This window comes from Phaethon aethereus (genome assembly GCF_964289735.1).
Source record: "Phaethon aethereus genome assembly, chromosome: 8".
NCBI lineage: Eukaryota > Metazoa > Chordata > Aves > Phaethontiformes > Phaethontidae > Phaethon > Phaethon aethereus.
The window spans coordinates 28,537,527-28,555,073 of NC_138584.1; the positions used below are offsets into that span (position 1 = coordinate 28,537,527).

Genomic DNA, 17,547 nt, shown 5'->3' on the forward strand with positions numbered 1-17,547 from the left:
GAAAAGGGCACTAGAGAGGTGGGTAGGAAAATACTTGATTCTTCTCATGCTCTCCACATAGCAGGCTCTTGCATGTTCTTACAAACAATGAATTGCAGCACAACTACCTAATCCCAGCAGTTTGTGCTCTTAATAGTGGTAACTTACTGGAGCTTGCACCGTGCGAGCTGCTTGTGTCAAAAGGAGTAACTTAACAACACTGTGGCTTATGGTAGCAAAGTGTTCAACAGCTGAGTTTCAGATTTCACTCTGAGTTTTTTTTTTTCATGTTTCTGTTGGCTGAAAAAACTCTTATTAAAGCATCCTAAGCATGTGAGCCTTGAAGCCACATCTCCTGAAACGGAAAAAATAAGTAGTTGTCCCCTTCTGCTGCAGCGCTTGGCATCAGTCACAAGTGGAAATGTCTGATTGCTTTGTCATCCCAGTGGGCAGTCCTGCACGGCTCGGAACTATATGGTATTGCACAGCTTCACTTTGCCTAGCCTCTTTCACACAGAAGAGGGTGCAGAATTCAGTTCAGTTTAGCAGTTCATACAATTCGTGCATTTTAAGGTTAGAAAGGATTATTATGGCCATGTTGTTGGAACCAAATACCTCACCAAGTAATTTTACTATCAGGCCTGTATCTTCTATTTGGGTAAGAACAGATCAGAAGGGAAAAAGGAAGTATAAATGAAGAAGAGGAGATTAGTAAAGGTAGGTGGGAACTGCAAAAGCAAACAAGTGGAGTTGAGATAGAAAGGTGCCAGCAGCTATCTTAGGTAAGAGAAAATCTTGAAATTTATGAACACCAATTGACAACATTGGTTTGCACTCACTAGCAAGATGCTTGAGTTCGTGCATTAGCAGTGTATTCACTGAGCAGGCAATAGTGTCACAGCACAGGCTGACAGAGAAATGAATTTGCACATGGACAGGATCAATGATTTTCAGCAGCTGACAATGTTTGATGTGGTTCTATTGTCCTTCAGTTTGACCAGTAGCTACTTTTCATCAAGTATGCCCAGCTGAGCGTTACAGAAATTGTAGCCACTATAAGAGTTCTGGAATTTCATCTGGGTTGATGATGTCAGCTCTGGCTTGTGTGTATCTGTAAAATTACAAATCAGCTTTGCAGGATAGTGGCAAGCTATGAACAAGCTGCACCCTGCCACAGCTGCCAAAGCCTGTCACCTTTTAAAAGAGAACTTGAGAATGTAGTTCGTGCCGCACCTTGTGGGTGCAGAAAAAAACAAATTCCACTAAGGTGCCCACAAATTTGAATAGAAAGAAAATCCCTGAACCTACTTGTTAGAGCATAAATGGAACCTTTTGTTTACAGACCTGCCAGTAGCTGTATTTTAAAGCTGGAGGTCCCACGGTCATGTGAAGGAAGCAATACTTGGTGGTGATTGTGCCAAGGTGGTCTGGAGGGATGGAAAGTAGCATGGCCATGTCTCCGGAGTGAGGGCAGGAATAGCTGTATTATTCTAATGCCAGCGCTGGCTTCATGGAGACTTGGGACTTTCATAGGGGTTCAGCATAAAGGACAGACTTGAAAGGACTCATTGGTTAACCTTTCCCTTGCTGGCCAAAACTGTGCTTACTCTTATTTATTTTCTTGCATTTTTAAGTGTTTGTGTATGATTTTTAGGCTGTTTTGCAGTACAAAAATAGAGAAGGCTTAACTTGAAGATCATACTTGTATTACTGAGGATGTCAAAGTTGCATGTCTGTGACTCGTGCTTTTACTTAAAACCTTGTGTTTTTGTGTCTGTGTGTCTCTTGTGTGTAAAAGGGAGAAACGTTCCAGTTACTGTCCAGCTGATGTGCATGTTGGAGACATGCATATCACTGCCTTGAGTTCAAATACAAACACTCCAATATGAGGTGGTGGAGAAAGATCAGAAACTCCTACTTAGCAGTCTCTCGGTCTGCAGGTGGGAAAGCCTGGTATTACTGCAGAGGCCCAGGAGGTCTGCATGAGTACCTCAAACCCATGTGATTCCTCATCAGTGGTGTGATCAACCACACTGTGCTCCCTGAAATGACTCTGTTTTTCTTTGAGAGCAAATCAGCACTATTAATATTCACATCTTCCTATGGAGAATTGTGATCAGCTGTTCTGTATATTATTTGCATGCTGTTGTTGTCATTTGATAAAAGGAATCACACCATGGTTCTTTGCTTCAATGTTAAATGCTATGTTGGATGCTATAATAATCTAATCAACATTCAGATTCATTCAGCCATTCCAGTGTAAACATTTTTGGAAATTAAGAGCATCAAAGAGTAAAAATGTGAGTAAAAATTAGTGATGTTTCTCCCCTGTGTCTCTCTCAGTTGCCTTTTACATTAAGTATACTAATTAAATAAACAGTCTTTTGTGTAATTCTTAAAATGACACAGATCTTCAATATGTGTCTGAGCAGGCACACTGGTGGTTTGCCTAAATGGAAGGACAACCAGTAGGCATTAATTATTTGACCAGGTGCACATCTTTCCTTTAATGGCAGCTGGGTCTAAAAGTTTAATTTGGTCAGCTGCAGCTTCTGCAGTGGAAGCCCCTTGAATATCTGGAAGACACTGAAAACAGGCTTTCTTTGAGTGCTTTTGGCTAGGGGGAGGTTGCAGGTACCACTTCCTTAGCAGCAATACTGGCCTGAGCTATCTTTCCTCTTCCCTGGCTATCCCCAAGATGCATCATCCCCTCCGTTACACTGCCTCTGCTACTTGAAACAGGCAGATCTCTGTGAAACAGGCAGATCACAGAAATGATTGAGGCTAGTCTCCCTCCCTGCTCCCCCAGGAGATGTGGTAGGTCTGTGGCTGTATGTACTGTCCTGGTGACACTTGCAGACATGGCTCAGTCAGTCAGGTGCAGAAATGAAGGTATGTGTGCTTGTTCCTACAAAACTGCCTACCAGTGATAGTCACTGAGTACATGTATCACCAGAGGTGGATCAACCGGAGATACCATGGCTTTGGTGGCTCTAGTCTACAGCAGTTATTCCGTAACAGATTACACACTTCTGCACAGGGGGTAACCTGAGCCCCTGTGTGCAGCAAATCATTTTCTTTAATAGACATTAATGCTTCAGGAAGCAAAGTGATTTTAATACGGGTATTTTTTTCTCCCTTCTGAAAAAGTCTTTACATTCTTGATCTAGGTCTCAATCTAGTGAAGTAATGAGCATTTTTGTTCATAGGTAACGTTGTTGGCAACCTGGGACACTCCTTTTTCAGCCAGAGCTTCCTTGGAAGCAAAGAGCATGGAGGGTTCTTATACGTTGCAGCTACGTATCAGTCCCTGCAAGACCTGGTGCTCCCAACCCCACCGTACTTGTTTGGCATCCTCATTCAGAAATGGGAGACTCCCTGGGCTAAAGTGTTCCCCATTCGGCTTATGTTGAGACTTGGAGCTGAATACAGACGTAAGTAGCCATGCGTTCTTTTAGCTTCAGTTATTTCTGCAGGAGAGTATGTTCCGGTTTAGAGCACGCACACCCAACCCTAAATCGTTACCTGTCAAAGCCACACAAGCTTAAACAGGCAAGTAAAAATTGTGTTTCATACCCACATTGCATCCAACTAACAGCACTGCAGTACTTGAGGTTGTGATATGACCTGTAGCCTTTTTACAACTGTACTGGTTGATCAGGGAGAATTTTGTGGAGACAAATCGAGTTCTGAGCAGCTGTTTGTAGTTCACTTAGTGGCCTGAGAGTTATGTGCAGAACACGTCTGATTTAGCTGGTGTAGGATAAGGGAGAGCCTTTGAGATGTTAAGCTCTTTCCCTGCTGAAATGAAGGAGTGTTTGCTTTTAGGTTTTTAAAACCACCCTAATTTTCCAGAGAATAAACAATATGTGTGCAGGGGCAACTGATGTGGCAGTTTGTTGCAAAAATTCTGTAGCAACAAGTAACAAATAGGCTGGAGAGAGCGTTGTAGCTGAACAAAATCTAGCAGTTAGCATGAAATTAGCATAAAGTTAGGATAAAGTCTTTTGAAAAAGACACTTGCCATCGCTGGAGCAAAGAGATTATTGGAAGTCTGTCTACCATGATGGGCCAGAAATTTGGTGTCTTGCTTATCTGCTGTTTTAGTAGGCACATTAAATCTGAATTACTATGAAAATGATCTGTTGTTAATTTTTTTCAAACCTTTTTCAGAACTTTTTTAACAAAATAAGTTTTAGAATATGCTTTATAGGAATTTGTAAATGTAATTTGTGATGTTTAGGGAACATAGGTATTTTATAAAAAATTCTCAATGTTACTGGAGAGGAAAATCTTCAAAATTTGCCCTCTGAGGATGAGGACTATAGGTTAAACTTGTCTGAAGAAACATGGCCTCAAGTTGCGCCAGGGGAGGTTTAGATTGGATATTAGGAAAAATTTCTTCACTGAGAGGGTGGTCAGGCATTGGAACAGGCTGCCCAGGGAGGTGGTGGAGTCGCCATCTCTGGAAGTGTTCAAAAAACGTGTGGATGTGGCGCTTCAGGACATGGTTTAGGGAACATGGTGGTGCTGGATTAATGGTTGGACTTGATGATCTTAAAGGTCCTTTCCAACCTAGTGATTCTGTGATTCTGTGATTAGTGTTAAAGGTGTGTAAGTTTTTGTGTGTATCCATGAGTTTTTTAGGTATGCATTTATTCCCTTTGACATTTAGAAAACCAAAGATAGATGCTGATATTTTGGATGTGACATCTGTGTTTGACCACAGAAACAAATGTTGTGATATTCACAAACAGAAGTACCTGTTCTGAGTATGTTGGGAAGCAGGGTTTGAATCACTTCTATAGTTGTGGTTTGGATTTAGGCATATTCATTTGTGCTGTGACAGTTGTGACTGCAGGTCACTTCCTCAGTTCCTTCTGGGAAGGCGCTGCAGTTGTGTCCCAGGTTTCCTGGGATACATCTCTTTTTCTGGTGGTATTGTCAGATTTTGGCCATTTGTCCAGTACTGCTTGATGTGCAGCAGATCAGGTGCAGGAGTCATTCTGGGTTGCCAGATGTCCAGAAAATGTCGGCTGAGCATCCGCAGATCAACCATACAGCTCAAGCTCAGGGAATTCAGTGCATCTGGGACGTAGCTGAGCTGCTGTATGCAGCCAGGGTGGCAGACGTGGGAAATTCAGCACTTCTTCGTGCCTCAGGACACTGCACGAGTTGGTCAGCTGTACAGTGCTTGTGTAGGAGCTGTGATGCTTTCCAGATATTGCATCAGTGTGCAGAAGGAAAATCACGATGATGTTATTCAAACTTGCTGAGCATTTTGAGGCTGCTTCTGACTACACTGGGAACTGTGATGATGTGCGGCATTTTGGGAAATCAGACTGAGTGTTTGCCTGAGAATAGTTTAGGAATCTTCCTTCAAACACGCATGTAGAAAACCTCGGCATTATGCATTACTGCATGAGTCATGTTTCAAGCACTGTTACGGCTTTTGCTGCAACATAATGTAATGCAGCCAGATCCATACACTACACTTTGAATTGCATCATAGATGTTTTACAAGTATGGTTAAGGCAGCAAAGGAATGCAGGTATTTTGCATTGCTGACATACCATAAATGTCCTTTTAATTGTTTTTGACATATTCCTGTAGAGAATTTGCCACATTCTTATGAAATCCTGAAACCAGAAAATGAAATCATCTGTATTATCACTTGAATGTCACATGTCAGCCACAGAAGCTAAAGGCTTATGATGCTGTAGTGGAGAGCAGCAGGATGGTCATAAAAAAGGAAGAAGCCATTTCCAAGAAATAGCCTGACAAAAGCATTTAGAAAGGTCATCTTTGCCATCGGTGTCCAGATTGCTAGGTTCAGTCTTGCGGTGTGGCACTTGTAAGCATTCCATATAATTCTTCTTATTGTTTCTAGCATGGTGGGCAAGGAGCCATGAGACATGTGTAAGATGCATTATAATGTTAAACCCTTCTTCCCTTTTGCTTTTTAAACTCTGCTCTTTCCAGTCTCTTCTTTTGCTGCTGCTTACCCTATTCAATTGAGGAGATTGTGTGAGAGTCTGTTTTTGCAGAATCGCAGTATGTAAATTTCAATCTGACTGTTTCTGTTTTATTTTATCCTAGTTTATCCATGCCCACTTTTTAGTGTCAGATTTCGTAAGCCTTTGTTTGGAGAGACGGGACACACGATTATGAACCTTCTTGCAGTAAGTGCTGAGAACGAGTTTTCACGTTGCATTGGTGTGAATGGATCAATGTGGGGAGAACTGTACTCCTGTTGCATATAGTAGCTGGTACGCTTAGAAGATGACAGGAGGAAATAGTGGGCTTTTGGGTGAATTTGCCTGCTGTTACTGATAGTGGATGTTAGCTTTCAACAACACAGTGAATTGTAACAAGGTACCCAAATCAACATCCAAAACTTGGCCACCTGAGAGTGTTTGGATCTTGAAACGAGTGCATTAGTTGCTCAGATTCCTTCCTCAGAAGTGCTAGGTCATCACAGTGTGCAGTCACAGCTCTCTGATTACCCAGCTCTTCAACTGAGGTGAAGTTATTAGCTCTTCCTACTTTGCTGATACTTTCAATATAGAAGATTCTCTTTGATGCGTGACTTAATCTCACTGCTAGAAAAACTAATCCAGTAATGTAACAGAACACGGAGAGCAAGTTTTCTTACATACAATGATGACATTCAAGGCTGGAGAATATTAATTTTTATGTAAGAAAATCAGTGAAATGACTAACAGTCATGATGATGTTTTTTCATTTGCGTACTTCGATTATGTAGGTTACAAGCTGTGATGTCTCCATCTCTCCCTGCCTTTCAGTCACTGATTAGAATTATTTTAATGGGCTAACTAGTAGTCGTTAGGATAGTTATGAAACCTACAGTGTTAATGATGATCGTCATACCTAACTTTTAAAAACTTGTTTTAATTACCAGGACTTCAGAAATTACCAGTACACACTGCCTGTGGTCCAAGGTTTAGTGGTTGATATGGAAGTCAGAAAAACCAGCATCAAAATTCCTAGCAACAGATATAATGAGGTAATGCTAATAAGAAATACATTTGTGTACAATTTCTCTCTTGTTGGAGGACCTGAGATTGAAACGAATTTTATTTTATTCGCTACCACTAAGGAAAACAGCCACAAAAGCAACTGATAAATGCATGATGCACACATCTTTTGAAAGTGAGTGACAGTGGCTCCACGGGAAGAATGCAATTCAATTTACTATTAGTTAAACTCTTACTAAACTCTTTTTCTTCAGGTTTTTTAACTGTTTACATATAAAGTGTAATACTGGTTTGATTTGAGCAAGTAAGTTGACAAACTTTACATGTGAGGTAAGCTAGGAGGAAAAAGTGCGTTAGCTTTTCTCATCTATGTTGTGTGTGCATACTCAAAGCTTTTTTTAGTATTGGTTGGATTGCTGTTTATTTTATGTAAAATTTCTCTCAACATCTAAATTTTATACTTGACTTCCGGTGTGAGAGAATTCATCAGCATCTTTAGGATTTAGTGCTGTTGAGAAAGCTGGGTGCGAAGGTATGTGAACAATAACGAAGAGCAATGGAGAAGGTGATTGATTCCATGTACTGTCTGAAGAGGAGAGGGTAACTGGGTATTTTGAAACCAATCAGCAGTTGGGGTGAGAGCAAAGCTCCTGGGGGAAATGGTATTTGTAAAAGTTCTTGTAATATCAGAGCAGAATACAGCTTTATCTCAAGAGAGAATTTCCCTGCAAGGAAGCACTTGAGTAAAATAACAGTGAGAATAAAGAAATAAACTTTAAAAAAAGGAAAAAGTGTTCTTATGTGAAGTTTGAAAAAGACTAAATAGATGAAGCAAGAAGATAAAGAGTCTGTTAAAAGGTGTATTAATTCTTGATGCAGTTGTGAGAAAATGGAAAAGGTCAGTAAAGTTTGTGTGAATTAAATACTGATTGGCACGCAAGATCCAGTTTAGTAAGCGTTAGCTGTGCCTGGCGTTTGCAACTGCGATGGCTTCAATTGTGTGTTAGACATTGCGCTAAGCTGGACTGTGAGGAAATTCCTGTGTTACGCAGCTTACAAAATCTCTGCATCGTGCTTGAGTTCTCTTTCCAGTGTGAAGCAAGGATTCAACTTTTTAAATGGAGACAGTGTTATTTATTCAACATTATTGCTTGCAGTCCAGTTGAAAGGTTGAATTACTAGAAATTTTTCATCTGAGTTCAGTTTGAATTAAGATGAATTAAACCACAAGACCTTTACTTTTTCCCCCATGTAAAGCAATATTAGAAAAGTGTGTCAGTCAAACTATCTACAAAGTGAAAAACCTGATTTCGAATCTCATGCACAGATTAAACGTGGAGAATTCAGACTGTAATCAACAAATTAAACATAATATATCATTTTTCTATTAAATACATATTTTTATCCTCAAAATTATTTAACTTTTCTACACCTTATAGTGATGGTTAGTTGCCTGTTTAGTCCCTCAGCAAAGGTGACTGTCATTTTTTTTCATCGGTTGCCTTGATACAAAGCACAGTTGCCATGTCCAGTTGTTTCTCCTTATGCTAAAGGCAACTACTGGGCTCCATAAAGATGGCTGCTGTTGAGCTAAACATGACATGATAAACTAGATAATGAAATGCACTGTTGTCTGATGCGAAATCTTAATTAAGTTTCCTCCCCAAACATTACACCTGTGCACATTTGTCAATAGTGAGCATCAGCTAATGTTCCTGACGCTATAATTAAGGTTTTATGTTAGACTGAGAGAGACAAATGTGTTGTGTGTAGCGTGCATGCTTATAAGCTACAGGAAGCAGAGGATGGGAGTATGAGTACTGTTAAGGGATGTCAAATAATTCAGCGTTTTCCTTCTCATCAGGGTTTTCACTGGGGGGAGGTTGTAATTTAATTTGCCCTTTTTTCTTTTAAGCAAACGTATAATCCTTGGTTTTGAAACAAATTCCAGAGGTAGAGGACTCCCTCAGTTTTCTTTTGGATCAAAAATCTTGTAGTCTGGGCCTACAGAGAGGAGAAAAGGAAAGAAGCTCTATAATTTAGAAGAATATTTTGGCAAGTCATGTAACTAGGTGTATGTTTAGATGTTAATCAGCAAAACTGAAGTGCAGTTATATCACAGACGTTTTTTGGATGCTTTTTGGAGGCCTCCTTTGCAGAGAATTAAAATTATTTCTGGATGTCTGTGATTCGGATCTTTTTTAAAAGTCTTCAAATTGGGAACATTGTTCCACATTTCACCAACTCATGCAGGTGAAGCACAGAGACACGAAAGCTTTGGTGTCAGGTCATGGCTGAGCCAGGATTAAATGCCACAAGTCTGAGTGCCAGTCTAGCACTCAACTGTGGAGGCATTTATGATTTCTGTCATAAGCAACTGTAGTTGTGTAAACAAGCCAGATATTTCCTATCAATGTTTTTCTAATTTTTTTCCCTGGGAATTTATTTTTTTAAAACAGATAGAGATAATGGCTTTTGCAACCTATTATAGCTCAGCTATCCCTTATACCATTTATCTTAATTACATAAAAGGTGGCACTTCAAAGCATCTAGACAATATAAGACCTGAACCCTTTTTTCAAAAGCAGTTTATGGTTCTGAGTGCTAAGATCTGACATGAGAATAGGAGCACTTGTTGAGAAGCTTGCTCCGTCCCGTTGAACTGTTCCAAGAATCACCTATTTATGGTAGCGCTTGATGAACAGTGTAGAAATGGTAAACCTTTTTGTTTGCAGATGATGAAAGCCATGAACAAATCCAACGAGCATGTTCTAGCAGGGGGAGCATGCTTCAATGAGAAGGCGGACTCGCATCTGGTGTGCGTTCAGAATGATGACGGGAATTACCAGACGCAGGCCATCAGCATCCACAATCAGCCGAGGAAGGGTGAGAACGGGGGTTCGTGAGGAGGCCGCTCCCTCTCAATGCTCTGCACGACTTCTTTGCCGTTTGTGTTGCCGCCCCAGCACGTGGCTTTGTGAATGGGTCAGATGTGCAAGACAAGGAGTAGTAACATGTTGCTCTATCTGCCCTTTTCTCCCTTGGTGTTTTATTCCCCTTGCAGATCCGTGATCTCCCGTGTCGGGGGGCACGCTGCAGTTTGCATCTCGAGTACAGTCCACATCACACTTCTCTAGGTCAGTGGTGCCGCTCTGAATTTGTCTGAGAGGTGTTCTAGCAACTTCATAGATCAAGCAGACACAAAATAAAGTGCGTAACAGCTTGTTCCCTTATAAATATGGTAATACTGCTTGCATAGCACAGCTCAGGACTTGCGGTGCTCCAGAGGTCACAGTGCAGTGACTGGCTTAGGCAACATCTCTACGTTAATGATGAGAGCCATCTTTGGCATTACTGGGAGACTGCAGGTGAGGTTGTGGTTGCCTGTGCTTGACCTATACTATGTGAAAGGAGGAAGATTAGGTTTAGTATGAGAGAAAGGTAAATAGGAATAACCAACAATAGCAGCATTTTAATAATGCATCTTAAAGAAACTCCTCGCGTTCACATCAATTAGACCATCGAATTTCCAGGATTTATTTTTGTTAGAGTAGGCCAAAAGGCTGCAGCAGCAGTGTGCTGAGAATTTAAATGTTAGTGGTTTTGGAAAAATTTCTGGCAAAGACATTTATACTATCTCCAAATGAGAACAAGCAAGACAGAGGCCAACTTTGATATTTTGCAAGTATCCCCAGTCACTCCAGTGAGTATATTTGCATGGGATGTCACTCAGGACTGATGGTTTTACCTGACTGATTTTACGTATGGGACAAGAAGAGGGATTTCCAGCAGGAATTTCATGATGCTTAGTGTTCATTAAAGAGAACTTTACTTTAAATCAGGTGGGTTTGAGCTGTGGCTTTGCCAGCGGGTTGATGTTACAGTGTGATCCATAAACAGCTCACTCACAACCTTCTCCAGCTGTGTGGATTATGTTCTTGGCTACCCTAAATTAGTAGTCCTGAGGTCTGTATGGGGAGAGGAAGAGTGATGAAATTATGAGCATTTATTAAGGTTGACAAAAACTGTTGTCTGGTTTAGAAAATAACTGGGTGATTTGCCCTTCCATATCCAAGCCTGTGATGTGCATTAAACTCACTGTAATTCTAAGCAGCACTTGTCCTGATTTAGATTAATCACCTCTCTGGACGACAGAGCTGTGATACCTGATTCATTGTGTTAACAAAAGCCTCACTAAATCACTCCTGTTGTTGTTGCAGTGACTGGTGCCAGCTTCTTTGTGTTCAGTGGAGCTTTAAAACCCTCTTCAGGCTACCTTGCCAAATCCAGTATAGTAGAAGGTAAGAACTGAACTGCTTGCTTAAAACACACTGCTTCCCTTTTAACGCGGCTCAGTGCCGTAGTTTTCAGGGCTCTGCTGTTATGCCTTGGGCATTCGAATCATGCTGCTGCTTCAGCTTTATCCTACTTTTTAGCCAAAAATCCTCGTTTCCTTTAGTAGGGAGGAACTTGCCCAGATGCCCAACAACAGGGATACGAGAAAATGAGGGTACAATATGAAATGCCTGGCTTGTGAGCCTGTGATCAGTTTACTGGTTTGGGTTGAGTGAGGAAATTGTGAGCCTAAGAAATACGGAATGTGTAATCCACCGACCAGGAGAGGAAGCCCTGAAGAACTTCCCCCGTTCCCAGATAGCTCTGCATTATGCAAGATTATGAACGTGCATTGTTTATATGCTTGTATGTGGGCAGATGAGAACATGAAAAGTCAAGACTGTTGAGCTGTTAACCTGTCTGATTTGCTTTGTTCTTCTGTTACCAGTTGTCATGTCACAGAAGTAAATGACGACTGTGTAGACTGATTGAAAGCTGTAATTGCTTGTTACCTGAGCTACAGAACTTTGTAGTTTAACCTCACCACAGATGTGACAGTGCAGACAGTAGTGTTTTAAGTGTGCTCCTTACAGTTTGTGAGTGAGGTATGCAAGAAGCCCATGTGTGCAGTCAGTCAGCACAGCTCCACTGACAAGCAGGAACTCCTTAAGCTGCTCCAACTTGAGAGCTTGCAGCTGTACGAGTGTGCAGTCCATGGGCGAGTGGTCAGCCAGGGCTGAAAAGCAGCCATCTGACTGACAGTCAGTATAAGTAGGTCGTTACACTCTTTTCTGTGTCTAAATATGTGGTTTAGTGCAAGACAGAGGTACAGGTGGATTCAGGCAAGGAGCCTGTACACTGGTGAAGTGTATCATTCCTAAGTAATTTAGACTGATCCAATCCAAAGTCTCTACCTTTTGCCATGTCAGGCAAGCTTTGACTTCCCAAAACTGTCACCGCTGGAGTGCTGCTTCCAGTGCCTATGGAGGTGGTAGCTGAATGGAGGGGGGTCACACAGGGTAGCTGAGGGTAGCCTCGAGCAGGTGTCAAGTTTTGAGGCAAACTAATGCAGCCATTGCTACAGCTGGCTTTACCTGGTAGATGGACGTCACATTATCCTTGTGGTTTCCCTAGTTAACGCTCATCAGTGCTCCGTTTTAGGAATCTGAGAGTTCAGAAATGGTTTTACGTAGTGTTGCTGCCTGTGACTCTTTAAAATAGATGTTTAACCTTTCTGTTAGAAAAAGAGGAAGGTTGTTTCTTTCTTTTTTGTATAGGCTCTGTTCAGTGTGCTTATCTTGGCTTATGAGGATTTCTTGGTTCCCTAGATGGAGTAATGGTCCAGATAACTGCTGAGAATATGGACTCCTTGAGGCAGGCCTTGAGGGAGATGAAAGACTTCACCATCACTTGTGGCAAAGTAGATGCTGAAGATCCTCAGGAACACGTTCATATTCAGTGGGTAGAAGATGATAAAAACTTCAGTAAGGGGTAAGTAGAGGAGCCATTGCTTGACATTAAACCGTGACTGACTGTTAAAAATTTTAATTGATCTTAATTAGGTGCATGAGTCTTGAAATCAATAGGAATTATAAGTCTGTGTCTCTGTTTTGAGTGATAAGCTGCAATTAAATGTTATGAAAATGGAATTGAGACACCAGAGCTTTGGGGCATCAATTTAGAAAGTTGTCAGTGTTATGGATTTTTTTGCCATTGCTAATATCCAGTTATTGGAAACAGCTAATCTGTCTCCAGTGCTCAGTGCTGAACCCTGCATATTGTGGTCACTTTGCTCTCTTGGTGCTTAGTTTGCATTAAGTGGCGCTGGAAATAAAGTTGCTGAACATCGGCGGTATATTTGGGCTCTTGATTGTTAAGCCAAAACAAAGGTGTATATGGCAGCTTAAGTATTTATGGCAGTAAAGTGCTGTTGTGATGGGTACAATCAAGTTTAAGGAATCAGCATCTAAAAAGAAGGATATTTCTGTAGTTTCAGCTCTCTGGGTCAGTCTTGGGTTCTGTAATTAAATTCTGGGCTGTGTGCGTAGTGTTTCAGGTATTGCTGGCCTACACTGAGGTTACAAATGAATAAATCAAATCTGTATGAAACGCCTCATTGCTGTGTTAGCAGCTTACGAGATCTCTGCTCTGGTGTGAAGCTTTGTTGAAAACCTGCAGGAAGGTCCTTCCTGCTCTGGTTTGTGCGTCTTGACCAGGCTGGGTGTCAGAGGCCGGGGCTGCAGGGGACAGCAGGGAGCGCGCTGCCCCTCGGCTCTCCCCTCCTGCCCAGCCCTGAACGAGCCCATTCCAGAAAGGCTGCTCACTGTGAAGCTCCAGGCTCAGCACCATCGTCACAATTAGCAGTTGTATTCAAGATCACTGGTTTTGGCACCCTGAGAGAAGCTTTTGGGCATTTCCATTCTGAGACTAATTGTGGTCTATGTCCCATTAAGCTGATGCGGTAAGCTGCTGTGCAGCAGCAGTTCAAACTGCAGAACGCCCAGTGACGAAAAAACCTGCAGCAAGGCAGTTGGGAGCGTTCAGGAGCAGCAGAGGAGCTGCCCTTCGATCCCATGTAGTTCTCTCTTGCAGTGGTCTCTGTTCAGCTCATGTCTTCTGCTAAGCTGGCGCTTACCCTTTTCCCTCCCTTTTACAGCGTTGTAAGCCCTATCGATGGCAAATCAATGGAATCTATAACAAGTGTGAAGATATTTCACGGCTCGGAGTACAAGGCAAACGGAAAGGTCATTCGGTGGACAGAGGTGAGTCAGTCAGCTGGAGCTGCATGTAAACCAACACTTGGCATTTTGGGATTGTAGCTACTGCCTGGTCTTCCTTCGACCTGCTCCTCCCACTGGCCAAAATTAGAGCAGCAGATTCTTCAGAAAAACCTGTATTACCTTTCCTACCTACAAGGACAGAGTCGATACAGGATTGTGTGGAAGAAAATACCCTACCGCTGATGCACAGCTCAGGCTGCTACCGCAGCCAACCTCTACAGCCTACTCTGCGCTGGCCACCTCTTCTCCCATACGGTTGTTGAACGTGGGGGAAAACAGAAAAATACTTGCTTATGTTGTTACCTAAGGTAACAGTTGGTTTCATCTGCATTTGTGTTAAAAACTACCTTTTTAAGCAGACACAAATCTTAGTAACTATTTTTTAAAAAAATGTTCTTTTGAGCCACCTTCTCTAAAATGTTGCAAGTTAAAGTGCTATGGCATAAATCACTTGCAGAAACAGCTTGCATAGCTGATGTTAGCTGTGACTCTGCCAGCACACAAACGCTAATGTTAAAAGATTTCTTCAAGCGTTTCACTTAACCTGCCCAGGAGGAACCGTGTTACTCTGCAGCTTGCTACCCTCCTAATCCTTTTTTCCCCAGGTCACTTGGGCTCAGCAGAGACAAGTTCAGTGACAACAGTAGTACAAATCTTCAGGCTAAGATGGCTTCTACTAAAAATGTGAATTTTCTAAACTTAACACCTGTTTAAAAGTAGGTTTTTATTAAAAACTACATGGAAAACAGAGTGAATTTCTATAATGAGGCTTTTGACCAGAACTGAAAGGTTTTTGAGAACACGATTATTTAAATCTCTTTTTTTATTATTTTTTCCCCCTAAGGTGGCTTGTCTTCAGAGTCCTTTGCTGGTCTATCCCCAGTGGCTCTCCTTTAAGTCTTCATTTGTAAGAAGTTTAAATGGCACCTCAGTAATCTTATTTTCTAGAAAAGCCAAGTGTTATGTCTTGTGTTAATTCTTTCCTTCAGGTGTTTTTCCTAGAAAATGATGAGCAACATAATGGTCTGAGTGACCCAGCCGATCACAGCAGACTGACTGAAAACGTTGCAAAGGCTTTCTGTTTAGCGCTCTGTCCTCATCTTAAATTGTTGAAAGAAGATGGAATGACAAAGCTAGGCCTGCGCGTTACACTTGACTCGGATCAAGTAAGTCTTGAATAGTTTTGGGTTTTTGTTCCCCAAAAAGGGAACAGAACACTTCAACCATTCTCTTGGTTGAAGAAGTACCAGTATCAGATGCTAAGCTAGTGGTGCTGACTGTTGTCTGATGTTTCGGGACATCTGTTAAAATTGGAACGCTAGTGCCCAGTCTGAATTAACACCAGGCTTGACCCCCACAGGCCACTAGCAGTACCTGCTCTGTAGTCAAGAGACCTGTGAACAGCTCTGCCCCAGACTCAGAGGAGGCTCTAAATTTGCCTTTTCACCGTAAGTTACAGACAGGCTTGTGTTCTTGGGGGAGCATACAACATTGTCCATAAGCACGGCTGTTCTTAAAAGATGACATTGCACAGATGGAAGGTCCCCTCCAGAGTGCTCTACAGCAGCAGCTCCAAGCAGAGATAAGGGTGTCCTGGCAGGATGGTTGGCCTTGCCTTGGCGTAGACATGTTCTTAGCATCACCCAGCTTTTAAATACTGCATGGCTTAATCTGATAATGCAGGGTGCGGTTCCTGCTGATCTGAAAGATCTGCTTTGACAAAGCAGTAGAAAGAAAGAGGCTACTTTTGTCTAGGCAGCCACTGGGAACAAAGAGAAGAAAAACAAGTGGAAAAGCCACCTTAGTGCCCATTGCAGCCTGTTCAAGTGCCCAACTTCTCCGGGCAGAGGCCAGGGTGCCTCACAAAGCTCCTCCTCCTGCACCGTGCTTTGCTTCCTGCCCACTGAATCATGGCCTGGCGCCCTATCCTCTGTAAACCCCCTCTTCCTTTGTATTTTTTAGGTTGGTTATCAAGCTGGGAGTAACGGACAGCCGCTGCCCTCTCAGTACATGAATGACCTGGACAGTGCCTTAGTTCCAGTGATTCATGGAGGGGCATGTCAGTTGAGCGAGGGTCCAGTCATAATGGAGCTCATCTTTTATATTCTGGAGAACATCTCATAAGAGGACTTCATTTTCTGTTCAGACCTGTTCCAGCAGCAGTTGTATCTGAATCATTTGCACTTTAAAACTGGAAAATTAAGCTTTTGTTAACACTATGGGGGGTGGGAGGGGGCGGGAGGGACAGTTGTTCCATAATTCTAAATCTTCTATGCATTGTCAACAAACAGAGGATCAGGGCAGCTTCTATACTACAACATGGCTATGCTATCCTTGCAGCTAATACACTTCTGTTACTGTTTAGAAAAATGCTTATATTTAAAGACTTACAGTCATGTACTCTAAATGCTCAAACGGGTGCAAAGATCACTGGGGCGTAAATAAAAAGTGAAACTCCAATCTTGTACTGTTTGTAGATGGACATGTAAGAAACAACAATCAAGACCTCCATTCTGACCTCATCATAATGCCGTTTGTGGTTATTCTGTAGACATTAAAAAGTAACGTTTACATTATTTTGACCAGATTATTGGTTGAAATATGTTTGGAGTAGCCCTTGAGAGATAGGGAAAGATTACCTAGCCATAACTACATTTGTGTATGTGTCCAAATGAGCAGAAGGGCAGGCATCTCTCAAAGCGGTATTATGTAAACTGCAGTTTTGTGTGTGTAATAGGCTAGTTTACTTTTTTTCCTCTATTTACTATAAAAAAACCCCATCACCTCAGCAGATTTCTATAATCTCCTAGAACAACTCTGCTATTCTGTACTTTTTGTTTACAAATCTGTATGAAGCAGAGGAAATATTAGCCCTAAAGTGCAGTTATATCTCATTCCTCTTCCCCAGTAGGTCCCGCTTTTTAAAGAAAAGTAAAACCCAGGGCAGCTTTAAGTCTCCTCCTTGCTGTATGCTGTAGTGAAACGCTAGTGTCACGTAATACAAGACAGCTTGCACTTCATATTAGCAGCACCATGTAAAAGCTTACCTGTGAAAAAAGTATAGAGTGGCTGTTTTTGCATGTTCTGCTGAAAAAGGCTTTCTGGTCAGCTCTGAACACTTGCACTTGGCCCAGTGCTCTCGGTCTCACCTGAGAGGGCTCAAGTAAGGAAAGCAGTGGCTCCCCTCTGCTGCCACCACATTGCAAAGCTGGAATTGAGAATCAGCCAGAGGAAACGTGGTTCCACCTGCGTATTGTCCTCATGGAAAGCTGCTAACCAGCAGAAAGAGCTGGAAGCAGAAGGGGCTTGGTTTGTTTAGCCATAGCCATGCAGAGCAGCTGTTTTGAGTCCTTTCCTCCTCAGGAAGGGGGGCAAATGTTCCTCCTCCTGTCTATACAGAAAGTTAATTTGGGAAGAGAGGGGCTAATTTATGGTGAACGCAGTATCTCAGACAT

At 42.1% G+C, this 17,547-nt stretch overlaps 1 protein-coding gene across 1 annotated transcript in view; it reads left to right on the forward strand.

The window, feature by feature from the left end:
- ZFYVE9 (zinc finger FYVE-type containing 9) overlaps positions 1 to 16,216 on the forward strand; it is a gene marked incomplete at both ends in the record, with an annotated part of 38,719 nt that extends 22,503 nt beyond the window's left edge. The window contains 9 exons of the mRNA XM_082002887.1: positions 3,189 to 3,413; positions 6,079 to 6,161; positions 6,902 to 7,006; positions 9,713 to 9,863; positions 11,198 to 11,278; positions 12,641 to 12,803; positions 13,969 to 14,074; positions 15,082 to 15,258; positions 16,055 to 16,216. Coding sequence (XP_081859013.1) covers positions 3,189 to 3,413; positions 6,079 to 6,161; positions 6,902 to 7,006; positions 9,713 to 9,863; positions 11,198 to 11,278; positions 12,641 to 12,803; positions 13,969 to 14,074; positions 15,082 to 15,258; positions 16,055 to 16,216 — 1,253 coding nt within the window. The remainder of the gene's footprint in view (positions 1 to 3,188; positions 3,414 to 6,078; positions 6,162 to 6,901; positions 7,007 to 9,712; positions 9,864 to 11,197; positions 11,279 to 12,640; positions 12,804 to 13,968; positions 14,075 to 15,081; positions 15,259 to 16,054) is intronic.
- Between the last annotated feature and the right edge of the window lie 1,331 nt (positions 16,217 to 17,547).